This window comes from Labrus bergylta, chromosome 16 (genome assembly GCF_963930695.1).
Source record: "Labrus bergylta chromosome 16, fLabBer1.1, whole genome shotgun sequence".
NCBI classification, from domain to species: Eukaryota; Metazoa; Chordata; class Actinopteri; order Labriformes; family Labridae; genus Labrus; species Labrus bergylta.
The window spans coordinates 13,725,504-13,741,299 of record NC_089210.1 but is presented as its reverse complement, the minus strand read 5'-3'; the positions used below and the strand labels follow the sequence as shown (position 1 = coordinate 13,741,299).

General features: G+C 39.2%; 1 protein-coding gene across 1 annotated transcript; it reads right to left on the bottom strand.

The window, feature by feature from the left end:
- Nucleotides 1–1,458: 1,458 nt before the first annotated feature.
- Nucleotides 1,459–15,506, bottom strand: pih1d1 (PIH1 domain containing 1). Its single transcript, XM_020652031.3, has 11 exons — nucleotides 15,362–15,506; nucleotides 14,085–14,167; nucleotides 13,467–13,524; nucleotides 13,153–13,341; nucleotides 8,636–8,697; nucleotides 7,823–7,904; nucleotides 7,629–7,725; nucleotides 7,351–7,377; nucleotides 7,050–7,128; nucleotides 3,884–4,027; nucleotides 1,459–1,575 (listed from the first exon to the last, which is right to left on the bottom strand). The coding sequence occupies exons 2-11, from the start codon at nucleotides 14,163–14,165 to the stop codon at nucleotides 1,540–1,542; spliced, it is 855 nt and encodes a 284-aa protein (XP_020507687.1). The 5' UTR covers nucleotides 14,166–14,167; nucleotides 15,362–15,506; the 3' UTR covers nucleotides 1,459–1,539.
- Nucleotides 15,507–15,796: the final 290 nt, after the last annotated feature.

The window sequence follows — 15,796 nt, the reverse complement described above, 5'->3', positions numbered from 1 at the left end:
TAAGCAGAGGCAGAAAGATAAGCACCTCGTAGGATTAGGGAGAACAGAGGGATGACCTCACTGGACAAATGGAGGGGTGCATCAGAGCAGGAGGAGAGGGGGATGACAAAATAAAGAGGGAGGGGGTATGACTGATGGAGGGAGAGACAGCTGGCTGGGAAGATCTGGCAGAGGAGATAAGGGACAGAGGAGAAAGTACTAGTTAAAAGACAATGATAGCTATAGTTTGTTTCTTTAAAATCGCTCAACAACGTGGTGTGAATAGAATGAGAAACAAGTCTGTTGCGGCGGCAGGCCCTGCAACAGACTTGTAACAATGGTCACGTGGGTCTTTTTTTTTTTTTTTGTGGGTCATTTTCGAGGCATGATGGATTTCCGTCTGCCTCATAACCATCCAAACACTCCTCACAGGAGCTATGTTGTGTAGAATGTTGTGTGTAATCTTTTTTTTTTTAAACACCAGTTTGTTTTAAAGAACCCTTTGACTTCAGACTCATTTTTTAGTTTATATAAAATAACTAATAAAGCTTTAATACATTAATCTAAAATGGTAAGGTTTATATAAAATGCATGACTTCCTGTTAATCAGTTTGAGAATCATCGGCTTTTATCTAGACTTGTAATCCGGAGGCTTTTTCCATTTGCTTAATTCTTACATTTTAAACCGCCAGAAAAGTCTGAAAAGAACGTCCACTGTGTATCAGTATTACCACTCACATTGTGTGTGAGAAAATATACTATTTTTACCATTGTCTGTTAGAAAATTTCACACCATGATTTTATTCTGGAACCACCAATGAGAGTGCACCCAGCAGAACAGATGTGGAGGCTCAGCAACAATAGGAGGAGAGACAGACAAAAAGAGGAGTGAGGGAGGGGACAAACAGACGTAGGGAGGATCAGAGCAGATCCAGAAATAGAAGGATGACTGCTTCACCTGTTTTTTTTTTTGTTTTTTTTCCATGAAAGGGGAGGTTTCCTGTTCACAGGAAGTGCTCCACATAGAAGAGCCCACAGGAAAAGTAACCACACTTTTATCTCTAACTGATCCTAGTTCTGGCTGCGGCGTATCCGGATCAGATTATGAAGGTCACAGAGTTGGCTACATTGCTTATTGTGTTAAAGAGGAAGACCAGAATGAAAACAGTCCCTTAAGTTATGATAGCAATATTGATAAAGGTATTTACTGAAAATGTAAGATTATGTTTATTTCAAGTTTATTCAACCACAAAAACCTCATTAACTTTAAGAATCTTTCAGGAGGATTTAAACTGCCTCTTCACCACCTGTATGACACACCAGACAAAGACTCCTCCCAAACCAAAAGATCAAAAATGTTGCCAGAGTTTTTTTGGTTGTGATGTTGAGTCCAATAGTCTGAGAGCAGATTGGCACCACTTCACAGACTCTGGTATCTGGTGCTGTTTTTGTGTCATACGTCAAATAAGAGAGCAAATGGAATGTATACAAAAAATAATTTTATTGATGAAGTATCACGTTTGAACAACACTTAAACAACTGGACATTACTGCTGTAGTTTCATGAAGACACCACAGGCATGGTGACTGTGAGGATCTGCGAAAGATAAAAAACACAGGAACAACTAAGTGTTTGTTAAAATACACAACAGGATGAAACAGGATTCATAAAGAACAGGTTCTCACACTCCATTGTTCGACGCCTTCTGAATGTGATTCAGTATGCACACTCCAGGCGAGAGAGAATCGAGTGTGTAGCTTTGGATGCGGCTAAAGCATTTGACAGGGTGGAATCCGAATATCTTTTCGAAGTTCTTCAGAGGTTTGGACTTAGATCTTTATTTATTCAATGGGTGAGACTGCTTTACAGCGCCCCGATGGCTGGAGTGTTGTTTAACGGCTGTGCCTCACAGGCCTTTCACTTGGGGCGAGGCACAAGACAGGGCTGCCCGTTGTCCCCTCTGTTATTCTCATTAGCTATCGAGCCTTTAGCAGACGCAATCAGGTGTGCAGATGATGTCTCGGCTGTGAATCTTGGCGGAACTGTACATGAACTGGCTCTCTACGCAAATGCTGTCATTCTCTTCCTGACTCAACCGGAGACATCTATTCTCTTGTCTCGATTATTGATGCCTTTGACAGTTTCTCTGGTTACAGAATTAACTTCGACAAGTCTGAAGCTTTGCCACTGGGTGACTTTGGAGATAAGAGTGCTCTGGTTGACTTTCCCTATAAATGGTCTGACTTGGGTTTTATTTATTTAGGTGTTAAAATCTCTGCCAATTTAAACAATTTATTTAAGCTTAATTTTGCACCTGTTATATCTGTTATTAAAAATGATTTGCTCAGGTGGTTTGACCTCCCTCTCTCGTGGATCCTATACCCCATGCAAATGCTCCCACTGAGGATTAATAAGTCTGTGTTTCCCGATATTGATAAATCTATTTCAAGATTTATTTGGCATGGGAAAAAGCCAAGCCTCAATTTTAAAACACTGCAGCTGCCAAAAGAGAGTGGTGGTCTGTCAATGCCAAACTTTATGGTCTACAATTGGGCATGCCACATGCGCATAGTGTCAGAGTAGCTAAGACATTGTCTAGATTTGCGTCAGGAGACACATATTGATTCCTGGCAGTGCCCTTCTCGATCTCTACTCAGCCTTGTCACAAATGAATCTTTCTTGCTTCCACCCGAGGTCCAAAACAGCCCGATTTTGATGAACACAATTAGAACCTGGGAAAGGATTGTAAAGCTCGGCCAGAGGAAGGTTCCCTCTTCAGCCCTGCACCCCATTATTCAAAACAGAGCCTTCCCTCCTGGACTTGGTACTAATATATTTTAAGCTGGTATGATCTTGGTATTAGAATTGTTGGTGATTTGTTTGAGGCCGAGAACTTTTTATCATTTGAAAAAAATGTATATCTCAATTTTATGGGAAATTACAGTCCCTCAATACATTTAAGATTGACAAAATTAAAAGAACTTGGGAGAGGGACCTTGTGACTGATTTTGGTGAGGAGGCATGGTCCGATGCTGTGGAGTCATTCGGGAAAACCTTTCTGTGCAACAGCCTAACTGAGAGCCAGTAAAGGATCCTTCATAGGTTGCAACGTACACCACAATCCCACATTTTCTATTCTAACATTTCTCCTATTTGCATCAAGTGCAGGAAAGAGGTTGGATCTTATTTGGTTGCTTAGTTGGTACATCAGGCGCCCCGTGTACAGAGACTACAGTCCGCGTCCCATAGGCAGCAGGTACGACTCCCAGTCCTGACACTGTTGGGTGCAGACGTGATTGTTGCACTTCCCCAGTATTTTGTTTAGTTTTGTTTAAGTATAAAAAAAATTATAAATACTTTTTTTAAGTCCGTGTATTGTCAATGCAAGGTTTTACCTATGTTAATGCTTAACTCCTAACTATAGGAGGAGGTTGTCAGAAAATGTGTGTGTCTGTGGGGCTGCCGTGAAGCTTGCTGTACTCAAGTATCCTGTTAAGACTAATACATGATGTTACACAGGCCCTTGGAACAAGTACAGAAGAAGACCCTGTGGCTGTCCACAAACACAGGCATCTGTATTTATGCAAGGCTTTACATCTTTCTTTAAATGAAGACTATTTCTATTTAGTTTGCAAATTCCTTTATTTCTAAAATGTATTTATATCTTTGAACTCAATTATGATATCCCGGGGATTTCCCATGAGAGGACCATGAGAGGACCCTGAGAGTATGTGTAACAAAGACACCCTTTAAATGTTGCACTTTCTTTAACCGGTGGTCAAAGAGTAAATGACTCAATGATAAGCGAGGTGAGGATGTCACTACTGTTTGCATGGGAATTCAAACAGTTCTGCAGAACAGTAGATAAGTGCACAGTAAAGGCCTTGTGAGTTGTGTGTCATACCTGGGTGCTTTTGTTGTACTGTGCCACACTCTTCTCCTGGTGGACGAGAAACGGATGGAAGATGTCGAGATGAAAGAGCGACGGTCGAGCCGTCAACACCAGTCGATCCTCGCCGACGTCCAGAACCAGACAGCGAGAAGATGGCTGCACAGGAGATCAAATCAGACAGCTCAATCAGCGATACACTTCATAACGATGTGGTGTATAAATTGTAATGTGATGATATGTAACTTGCAAAATGATATTGTTTGATGAAGCAGTTTGTGTAACTATAATTTACATAAATCATGTGTGCGTTTGTCTAAAGCAGTGTTATCTGGATAACAGAGGATAGATTTGTTCTGCTTTCATGAAATTAGACAGGCTACTTCTGAAGTAGATCACTGTGGTCTCTCACTGAGTGTGGGGAGATAATCATCTCTCTGTGCAGCGCCAGGTGTGTGTGTGACTGATTGGCCCTGATTTGGACCAGGTGTGTTAAACTTATATATTCCCTTGAGTTGGAGCACTTATACTGACTCATTTTCTCACCTTCAGAGATAGTGATTGGTTGTCGCTGTCTTTTCTTGTGTCTGTAGAAGTGTGTGATTCTTCATAAGAACCACTTGGCTTGCTAAATATTTCCAGTAGCTCTATCAGTGTAGGTTGTTGGGGCTGGGAATTTTTGACCCAGCCTTTTTGGTTCCTTTATAAACATGGCCTGGTGGCCTTAGTTATTTCCTCTAATCTAGTTTCATCAGCTGCTTGGCAGCGGTGGTTTAGTTTCACCTTATCTCAGGGCTAATTAGTAAAGGTAGCCTATTTATTTTGATTTGAACTGTTTTGATTATTTTTTGAACCTGTAATTTAGGTAGTTTTAGGTATCAGGAAATCTCTGATGTAGGAAACAAGACTGAACAGTAACCAGATGAAGGTCACGCGCTCTGTTTATATTGAGTAGGTTTGGGTGCAATAGACATCCATACTTTCCTGTACTTTTACTGAAAGTATGCCTTCACTTATTAACCCTCTGTTAACATGCTTGTCTAGCTCTCTCAGTTGAAGTTTGACGAACAGGTGAAAAGGTTACGCAAAACTGTCAAAACAAATTTAAACTGTTTTTGTCTAATAAGACAACATATACCCCTAAAACAGCACAATAATAAATGGATGCCATGATTTTTTCTCACTTATACTGTATAACTGTTTGTGACCTGGCAAACCAAACAACAATTACACTTTTCAGGTCATTATATAAACAGCCACTGAAAATAACGGATTGAAAATCAGTCAGATGGCATCATTGCTGCATTTTAAAGAAACACAATGTACTGAGTTGTCACAGTTTTGTAAACTTTTCTTTTTTAAATGTGTAAACAACCTCGCTCCAGAAACAATCTGTCAGCTGATAAACAAACCGAACAGCGTAATCAGAACAATGGCTACATCAAGTGAAAGCTGTAGACCACCAAAACGCAGAACTACATTTGGTCAGTCATTTTTTTCAGTAAGAGGAACACAGCTCTGGAACACACTACCATCTGAAATTAAAAAACTGACAGAGTTCAAGGTTTTTAAGATACAAATAAAACAGTGGCTGAAACTGAAGCAAGTTTGTGAGCATTGAACCTCTTAGAATAATTGTTTTACTGTTTAATCTCATTTAGTCTCTTATTTGTATTGAGTTCATAATGTCTGTGTTTGTATAGCATCAATATTTCTGTATTTCTTTTAGTCTAATAATTCAGTTTTAATCCTAAAAGCTTAGCCAGGGACAGGGGTTGCAAATTAGCATAGGCATCTACTTTATATTTTAACATATGAAGCAATGTTTACTACATGTGTCCCTGTTAAATAAACAAATAATAATAATACTGTAGATATTTAATAGAAGTGAAGAAAACATGCTCCTAATTTCAAACCAGAAAAACAGAGATGATCAAAGGTAGATTTTAAGTGTAGGCTAATGCTAAAGCTCAGGCTCTCTTAAGAGGGTTGGAACCTCTGTGTACAGCTCACTTTTTTTGTCCAGACATATGTTTCACTTTTACAAGACTAAATAATTTGAGTGTAAAGGATAGGAGATCCGTTTTGGAAATGTAACACTCTCTAATGTAAGTTTTACAGGAGATGCTGGAGTGTGAGCTTCCCCAAACTAAATAGGGAGCAGGACTCCCAAAGAGTGAACGTGTGTTTCTTCCTGTTACTCCAAAAACTTTGAGGAGAAAGTTTACCAAAGAAGGCTTTCAACATTTTTATTTAACACTTATTCTATTTCCTTTGTCATTAGATTTATGTCAGTATTTCATACTGAACCTTCAATACAAGTAGAGAAAATAACTTAGAAAAATGTAGAAATCTACACGTAGGGAGGAGATAGTTGGGGATGACATGCAGCAAAGGGGTCGGGGGGGTCGAACCCACAGCCGACTATAGCCTCTGTACAGGCACATAACAAAACCACAAGGCTATCCGGCGCCCCGTTTAGCATAATTATTGATGGAGAGTCACATGATGCCATCACCCTGAGCAGTCAAACACTAATGAGCACCCACTCCTCCTGACTTTAATCTGTCTATTAACATATTTTCTTTAAATGTTAGAACTGCCCAAAGTTAGTTTAACAACATTGCCTGAATAATGCCATAGGCCTCTTGAAGAGAAGAACAAGAAAGTTTCCACAATTTCCCAGTTTGGGATCAATAAAGTAATTCTATTCTATTCTATATTCTAAAGAACATCATAGCTAGCAAGGATATTGGATATCGATGATGGATATTAAATCAAACAGCATCACAACATGGCTTGACTCTAACACAATACACATTACGGGAGCTGAGAGATGTATATCAGCAGTGGAGAACAACGTGTTGTTTAAGTTCAGGCTAACCGGATTGGAGCCCAATGTGCATATCCTGACCAAGAAGAGTGTTGATATGGAGCCACGGAGCAGCAGAGCATGTTATTGATTATTTAGCATACTGCATTGGTGGCTAATGGCTTACATAGATATTTAGTTTATGGTCTGTACCTGTAGTTGACCAACGGTATACACTTGAGCAACTTTACAGTTAAAGACTGCCAGTAAAGATAACAGCAACCACAGCATGCATTGCTGTTCTGTGTCATATTCCCCCGACAGGCCATTCAGGTTTAAATGTATCTGATTTATATTTTTTTGTCTCACCACCCCAGGTAGCTTTATTTCTGCAATGAGGTACTCAGGGTCACCAGCAGGGGGCTCCACGAGCAAAGTGAACTCAGGCCTGGGGAGAAAGATAATCAGAGCAGGGGGCGAATTATGAGGCAAGAGAGAGAAAAATAAGAGGTTATAGAACAAAAACATGGAAGAGACGTAACTAATTAGATACAGAATGACAAAACAGGCAGAACTCAGAGGGTCAGAAAAAGAGAAACATGGTCAGCATACGTGGCAAAAGTTTTCTTTTTACTTAAAGCTTCAAACAGGCACATAAGAAGAGCTTTACCTTCTGGCTGTAGGAGTGAAGCCGTCCCTGAAGGAAAAAAAGAGAGTGATAGAGATAAGCATGTGACGCAAGTATGAGCTCAAACACCATGAACTCACAAGAAAGCGCCTAGTCGCCATGTCTATGTACACATCTCATCTCATCCCAGGCTGTGGGGAAAACATCTGATGAAATTCTTGAACCATGATCAAAGATTCTTCATGTTGTTGTTGACATTCTGCAATGATGGGTGTCATACTGATCAATAATCAAACAGAGAGACAGTGAGAGGGACGTACTGAGGCTCTAGCTCCTGAATCACCGGCCTGCTCTTCATCCGGATGTTCTGCTCACTGACAGAACCCAAAAACTTTCTGTTCTTCAGCACCTTCCAGTCTGTGGAGAAACACACACACACACGCACACACACCTCAACAGCTGCTACAAGTGTGGGAAAAGTTACACAAAAAAAAACACACACATAAGCTCCTACCTCTACTTAGTTCCAGATTGTATTTGTTCTCTAAACCCTCTACAGATACAAGAATGACAAACTGCTGGAAGAGGGGATCCTCCTGCAACACACAAACACACTTTTCAGGTTAAAGACGTGTTTTTGATTTGATAAAGTATTTGTCTCCAAAGGGAAACTTAAAACAAAAACAACAGCATATAAACAGAACACAGATAAAATAAATAAATACAAAAGAATGATGGTTAAGGTTTAACAGTAAAAGTAAAAAGAAAACTGATTTCATCTGTTCATTTTCTGATTTTTCAATCCTATGTACCATTTAAGGTACTGCTTAGGAAACAAGTCCGGAGTCCTTTAATAAACGATGGATTATCACTATTCAACAAAGACTGTTTGAGTGACTGTTGTAAAGCCTGTCAAGTTTGCCTGACTCTCACATATGTAATTAAATATCACCAGGTTGATTTGTCTTTCTTAAACCATTGCTGATCGATTCTCACAATTACAGTCTTGTAATTATTATAAAAAGAAAATGCATTTAAAGTGGCAAAACCTAATAATAAAATCCTTTAAACACTTATCAACTTTGACCATTTGGAAATATTTGGTGTCAAATAAGACGGCTCATTTCCCAGATTGTCAGATAAACACAAATGTTTTAGTTGAGACAGTTGATGTGCATTGAAATAATTGTTTCTATATCAACGGTATCTGAAAGAATTCAAACATGCAATGAAAGCTGCACCTTAAGTAAGTCTGTCATCTCTACTGATCATCTTCTCTTTATGCATCGTTACTACATTCGATTGTTGTGTACATGAAAACACACACCTGGCACTTCTGGAAGAACTCCTGGTTGATGACCACATCATACGCTGTGCAACCCTGAGAGTCTAAAACAGAGAGAAAAAAAATGTTGATGGTATTTTAAAAACTGCATGTTATACAAGTGCAGCTAGAAAAGGACAGCAGGCTCTTGAGACAGAAGGACTATGGAGGGAAAAGAGTTATGTTGGTCAAAGATAACATGCATCTGTTAAGGCCGTGGGAAAATAAATATGAGAGTCTAACATGACAATAAATCCAGAACAGTTACTCTGAGTATCTTCAAACTTGACACAGCCCAGCTCTCGACTGTGACAAAGATGGGAGACACATGGGTATACTGATTAATGAAGTAATGTAGTCTATTCAATTAACATTTAATCAGAATTATAATATTGTAGACCAAAACTGGTGTAATGGTGTTGAACCTAAAATGTATTTTCATTAAGATACAATCTAGCAGGAGAAAAGCAAAATTAAAACAGCTCAAAATGAAATATAACAAACTAGGCTCATGGTGGGAGGCCTACCTTATTTAAATCAAATTATTCAAAGTAAGCTTCATTCAGTGTCTATTTGAATGTGCATTAGCTTTATCCCCAACTGAATGATGGTTTCACAAACTGTATCCTGTTTAGTTTATTAATTAGCCCTAATGAAATTAACATCTCCTGATGTAAATGTAGGCTCTTATTCCCTGCGGAGTAATGCAGCCCTTTCATCTCGATGCTCCTAAAAGACATTGCATGTTCTACAAAACAGTTCATTTTATGGCTTATAGTAGGCTATCCTTTACATATAATATTTAAACAACCTAGATTTTTATTTAGGCAAATGATGAATCTCTCACTGACACGCACCTGATACAGACAGAACGAAAAAATTAGGAAATTAAGCAGCGTTTCTGGCTCTCAAAGAGGTAGGAGACAGAGAGAAACTGGGGGTTCATTGAAGCAAACCTGCTCCCGACAAGGTTAGGTTCACAGACTCAGCTACCATAGTAACTGACTCAGAGCTGAAGCTACCTCCCTCTCTGGAACAGGCTTGAGTTACCCCTTTTTCTCAGGTTTAAGTGTGAGTTTCCCTCAATTCAGGGTTAACTGACTGTTTGCACTAAGCCTGCTTACTGAAACGGACCTCAGGTCTGCAGCCCTTGGTACTGAAAGCGAGCATCAGTAAACTCATCAATACAGGCGGGCCATCACTCACAGGATGTGAACATTTCCTGTTCACAAAGGGGCTTCAGAGAATGCATGTTTGTTTGCAGCTTTGCAGCTGTCAACTGCTCCCTCTATCTATTAGTGCTTTCACGCTTGCACAAAACTTCTGAAAAAACTCATCATATATCTCAAGGTGGGATGCATGAGTGAATGCAAACAGTCATATTTTTCACTAGTAGGGCTTTTCACATGTGCAGAAAACTTTCTCCTGCCAGAATAATAGTATTTTTTCCACAGCAAGTCAGAGTAGGCTGATGTGAGAAACACTGCAAAATATTCACCGGAGAATTTAGCTAGAGCCAATGGGGGGGGGGGGGGGGGGTCATATGTGAACGACCAGGTCAGGCGAATATCAGAATCAGAATCCGCTTTATTGGCCAGGTATGCTTACACACACAAGGACTGTAACTTTGGTGAACTGCTCGCTTATGTACAGGTATAACTTTAAATATCAACAATAAACACAATAAGCAAAGACTAATATGTACAAGACGAAATAAGAAACAGTGCAGTGGTGAGAAGTAGTGCAAAAGATGCTGAAGTCACATGATGATAAAAAAAAAGCAGTTATGTGACAGATGGGTTCATTTACATGAGGTAGAGTATTCTGTATTTAAATTAAAAGTGTGCGTAGATTGATCATTTAAAGTAAATAATATATAACGGGTTGTTTTGGCATACAGTGATTTGTAACGCCTACCAGAGGGGAGGAGTTTGAACAGTTTGTGTCCAGGGTGTGAGGAGTCTGCAGTGATGCTACCTGCCCATTTCCTGGCCCTGGACTGGTGTAAGTCCTGGATGGGGGGCAGGTCCACACCAATGATTTTTTCTGCAGTCCTCCTGAAATTATTTATTTTCAGGACTGTATATGTGAAACAGCTTAGGACTTTCTCCTGCCAGCCCCCTAGTATTTCTTTGAGGCATTCCTCTAGAAATTCTCTAGTGCATATATAAAAACAGCCCCAAGTTGACGGTCTTTTGACAGTCACTTTACATAGAAACCTCTGCTATCAGTGTGTGGGTATGGGTAGGTATGAGCTGCGGTAGTCAGGAGACTAGAAAGACACAAGCTAAAGTCCATTTCAAAATACAGAGGACATCTTGGGCTTACTTACTTCACATCCCAAAAATTCGAACAAATCTCGGTTAAGCAGCAATTTGAGATCATGCAGCACAGACCCGGAATAATCTCCCAGAAGATGTAAGACTAGCCCGCATTCTGACACCCTTTACAACAAAGCTAAAAACATTCCTTTGGACACAGGCTACTCTTGCTCTTACATTTTTTTCAAACTATTTCTCTTATAAATCATTTAAAACTATATTATAAATCAACTATACACCTCTTGTCTGAACTTGTCTGTCAGAAAAAAGACATGATTTTTTTCCTCTTGCTCTTTGTAATTGTATTGCTGATTTTTGTTTTGTTGTATTACCCCATTCAACACTTTGAATTGCCTCAGTTTATGAAATGTAATTTGGATGATTTGGATGAATTTGATGAGTTCCAGCTTCAGTCTTGGGAAATGTCACAGGATGTCCACTTAAAGTATTTAATTAGAAATTTCAGTCTGCTTACTGGATACAAACGCTCCGGCCAAAAAAACAACATTCTCAAATATGATAGGGCAATAAAAAAGATGAAGTCAGTCCTGCCTGAGGGTTTACACAAGTGCAGGCAGGTGGTTATTAGAGATTAGTTTATAGTGACGACTGAGGAATATGTCTGTACAAGACTAAATTCAGATTCAGAAGCTTTATTAGCACGAGTGTGACACTTTTACAAGTGGAAGATTATCTATACAGCAGCTATCTGAACTACAGCCAGAAGTTAAATGCCATGACGAAGTAATTGAACACACAGGCATGAACAAAAAAGCTTTACAGCAGAGCTTTGATGTATGCTCCAGTACAATTTTAACAAAACCATCCTGTGCCATCAGATGCAAAACATATGTTTAATTTGTTGTTTGTAGTGTTACTTCATTACATTTTATACCTTTGCAATTCACATATCGACAAATAATTCTTATAATAAAAAAATATTGTTTAATTCAGTGAGTTTTCAAAGTAGTCAGTCACCAGGATCAACTCGCTACATTGAAATAAAATGGTTACCCAATAAAAGGTTTGTTTCTAGAGAAACATAAGCTCTATATGTGTGTATAATGTTATGTTGGTTTGGTATAGAATGGTTAGAATGAATGGGTTGAAATGAAAAATCAAGAAAAGACACGCACATCCCTAAGTATGGGGCTGGATCCAAAAACACAAGTAGGTAAAAAGAACCAAACAAGATCTGCACATCAGTCAGACCTGTCTGAGGAAGAGCATGTTGGCTTGAAACATCACTTGTCTATAAATCCTTTTAACAGGAACTCCTTGGTGTGCAGATGTTGTTTGCTTCTTTTTACATAATCAATGGGTTACACACACACGCACGCATCGACAGCAACCAGCTGCACAAAGCAATTTAATCAGCAGTATTTAAAGTTTCATATTTAACATGGGAAGTTGCACCTAATCACTGCATCTAAGGAGAGATGTAACAAAGGACGCCTCTCTCTCCAGTTACCTTCAGAGCCTGCATCAGATACTACTTGCACTACTTATAATGGATGAATAGCTAGTGGAGACATACTTTTACCCACATACGATTGTAGATGACATTTGAATATTGATTTTTTTTTTTTAAAGGAAAATTGCAAGAAGGGTCAGCAATCAACTTGAATGCCGCAAATATATTAAGTCAATTGTCACAAACATCTTGTGCAAGCCAGAGTTCAAGGCAGGATATTAGATCCCTGTTAAGCCTCGCCTGCAATGTTTAAAGCATGCAGTTGGAATGGTAAGGCAAAGTTGATTTGTCTTTGATCTACACATCAGAAGTAGTAACAGAGTCATTATGGGGGGATGTACTGGTTATGTGGAACATCTGAGCCGGCAGGAAAGAAGAGCACCGTATGTATGTGTGTGTGTGTGTGTGTGTGTGTGTGTGTGGTTGTGCATGCCTGAAAGTGTGTGTGTGTATGTGAAGCTCCTGCTGTGTGTTTACACGCTGTGCCTCTTGAGGCTCTTGTGCTTCTGCAACATCAGAACGCGGTGTAAAACAACACACTGGGACAGAAATACTAAGCTGTTGTGGATTCAATGTGTAAACAAAAAGTGTAAAGATGGCACCACTGTTTTACAGCACTGTGGAGGAATAACAATCTCTAAAGGGCTTATGTTATCACACAATGAATCATTTAATATATGTCACTAGCCTAACAAATATAGTAATCTTAAGCTTCAGTCACTTACTGTTGTCTATTTCTGTGTGTGGCTCGCCGAGGCTCATGGGAACTCTGAAGCCACTGGGATCTTCTGATTGAAGCAGCTCAACAAGCTCCTCTCTGGACAGTTCTGGAGGCTGTGGGACTGATTGTGACTGACAGATGTTGACAAAGATCTTTTTTTTGTCTGACTCTGACAGAGTCTTCACACATATGCCTAGGAGAGAAAGGTGGGGGGGGGGGGAGACAAACATAAATAAAATACAACAAAAATCCTGACCATAAAGGAATTGTGCCCCAAACAAGAAGGTTTGCTACAGCTTGAGTTATAGAGACACTTACCAGGGAGTGGCCGAATAACTTTGGAGTCTGGATTTTCAGTCTGCATTTTTCCCATTGTCTGGATAAACAACAAGACCATTAGGCTTAGTCATAGTTTCTATACACACTGTGAGTTGTTCAACGTGGCCACAAATAAGAGCTGCTGCCAACAGTGGTTTGCTTGTCCTTGCATAAAACCTAAATAGAGCCAAGCGAGCTGATGAAGGTAAACAGTCTGTGCAAAGCTTGGCTAAGTGGATGCTGGCTCAAGCTATGTTACAAATAAACAGATAAGAGATGAATGGACCTTGTCATCAAACGCTAAACAAAGCAAATAAGCAGATTTGACAACATATCAAACTAATTCTTGAGAGAAAAAGTCAAGGACCTTTAAATGAAGATAGACACACTGTCTCTCTTTTTGTCACACTGTAACAACATGAGTCTTACTCAATGTGATAACAATGTTTGCTGCTGCAGTCTAACCAAACCGAGATGTTCACACTCATGAACTCGTGGACTATGAGGTGTCTTCCCTGTAAGTGTGGGAGCGCTTAGGGCTGTCCCACTGTCAAATCATCAAATCCAAAAGGGGTTTGATGGAGCTTTTACAACACCAAAGGAGTAAATTAGAATTACCTGTAACAGAAGCTGTTGGTACAGCTCCTCTTCCTGCTGTAACTCCAGCTCGGAGTTGAGTAAGGAGGAGTTTGTCATCATGGCTGAAGAAAGAAATCCGTCAATGAATCCAACTTCAACATACAAAGTGTATTCAATAACTTTTTATTTTCAAAAGTAAGAAATCAAATACCTCCAATTTACAATGGAAAGGGTTGTGCTTAGTTTCAGATATGCACACATTATAATTTATGATATTCACACATATTCAACCAAATTCCTGTTTAGGTGCCCCTTTAAAATTCTACAATTCTACAATTCACTTAGCACTCTTTAACATCAAAGAGTAAGTACAACACAAGCAAGGATCTAGAAAAAAGGGAACAATGTCAGTAAGAGCAAACGACCAGCTTTGAGTCACACAGTCGCTGACAGGCATTGCACAGACGCAAAGCACGACACTGACTGCAGTTCTTGAGAACTCTAATCAGTATAGAAACCATCTTATAAGTCATCGTTATCAAACAAAAACCATCATCATCATCAATAATATTGAGACCATCATCATGAAGTTAGTAGGTATTCATGAAAGAGCTCATATTGTTCATTGTTTACAACTTTTTTTTAACAAATACCCAAAACTTATGAAATTGTTCTACTACATTTAAAATGTGCTCTAAGCCTTGGATGTAAGTTTCTTGGCGTGCATCATACTGAGGAACAACAACACTTCTAAGGAACAGTGTGATTATAAATGTCTTTTAACTGCTCTTGGTTAAGTGTCTTGAAATAACATTTGTTATGAATTGGCGCTATACAAATACAGATTGATTGATTATCAAATCAAGTAAACTTCTCTTCACACGCATGCGCAAACCTTATATAGTTACGTGCTACTACAGTCTATGGCTACTGCACTGAAGACGTCTCCAAAAGTTACAATAGACAGATGGACTCAGATTCTGCATTTAAGTAGCTACAGAGCTAAAGATTGTGTAATGTATGGAAACACTTGCATTTGTATCCATACGACCAATCAAACCTCATTAATAACAGCATGATTAACTGGCTGAAATAAAACAGCGGGGAGTTTAGGACACGTCGTTGCCTTGGTAACAGGTCTGCATTAGGTGTGTTGTTAGCACAGCTTTAGCTTATACCATTTAGCAAAGCGCTGGCGGACAGGCTGGGAGGCTTTGCCCTTTTATGTCGACATAAAACAACTTTACTTTTTGCGGTGTACATATTTTTTTTTTTTTTACGGTTTCTCTCTTCTGAATAGGTAGGAATGAGTTTACCTTTCCACTGCACCGGTGTTTGTAGTGAGTTGAAATGCCCGGTGAAACAGCAAACCGTACTTCCTTATTCTCCTTCTTCTTCGTTGGTTTTTGATTGCGCTTGGAATCCACAATGTTACATTACCGACAACTGCTGGGCTGAAAATGAAACTTAATTCTCATCGTGTCCTAAAATTAAACTCCCCTTCTTTTTTCAAGTGGTATTCTGTTCAAAATATAGTCTATTTCGGAGCCTCTTTCAGCAGCTCCTGCTCTTCCGGTCCAACCATATAAACTAATTATTTAAAGCATAAACAATAGGCCTATTATTTCAGACTACCTCTTTGCATCAGCAGCTCATTTAAATTATCACAGTCTAAGACTCTCTTAGAAATTATCATGTTTACTTTCAGACCTTTTTTGCTGTATTTTCCTCACGTTTCCCAGTCCTTTAAA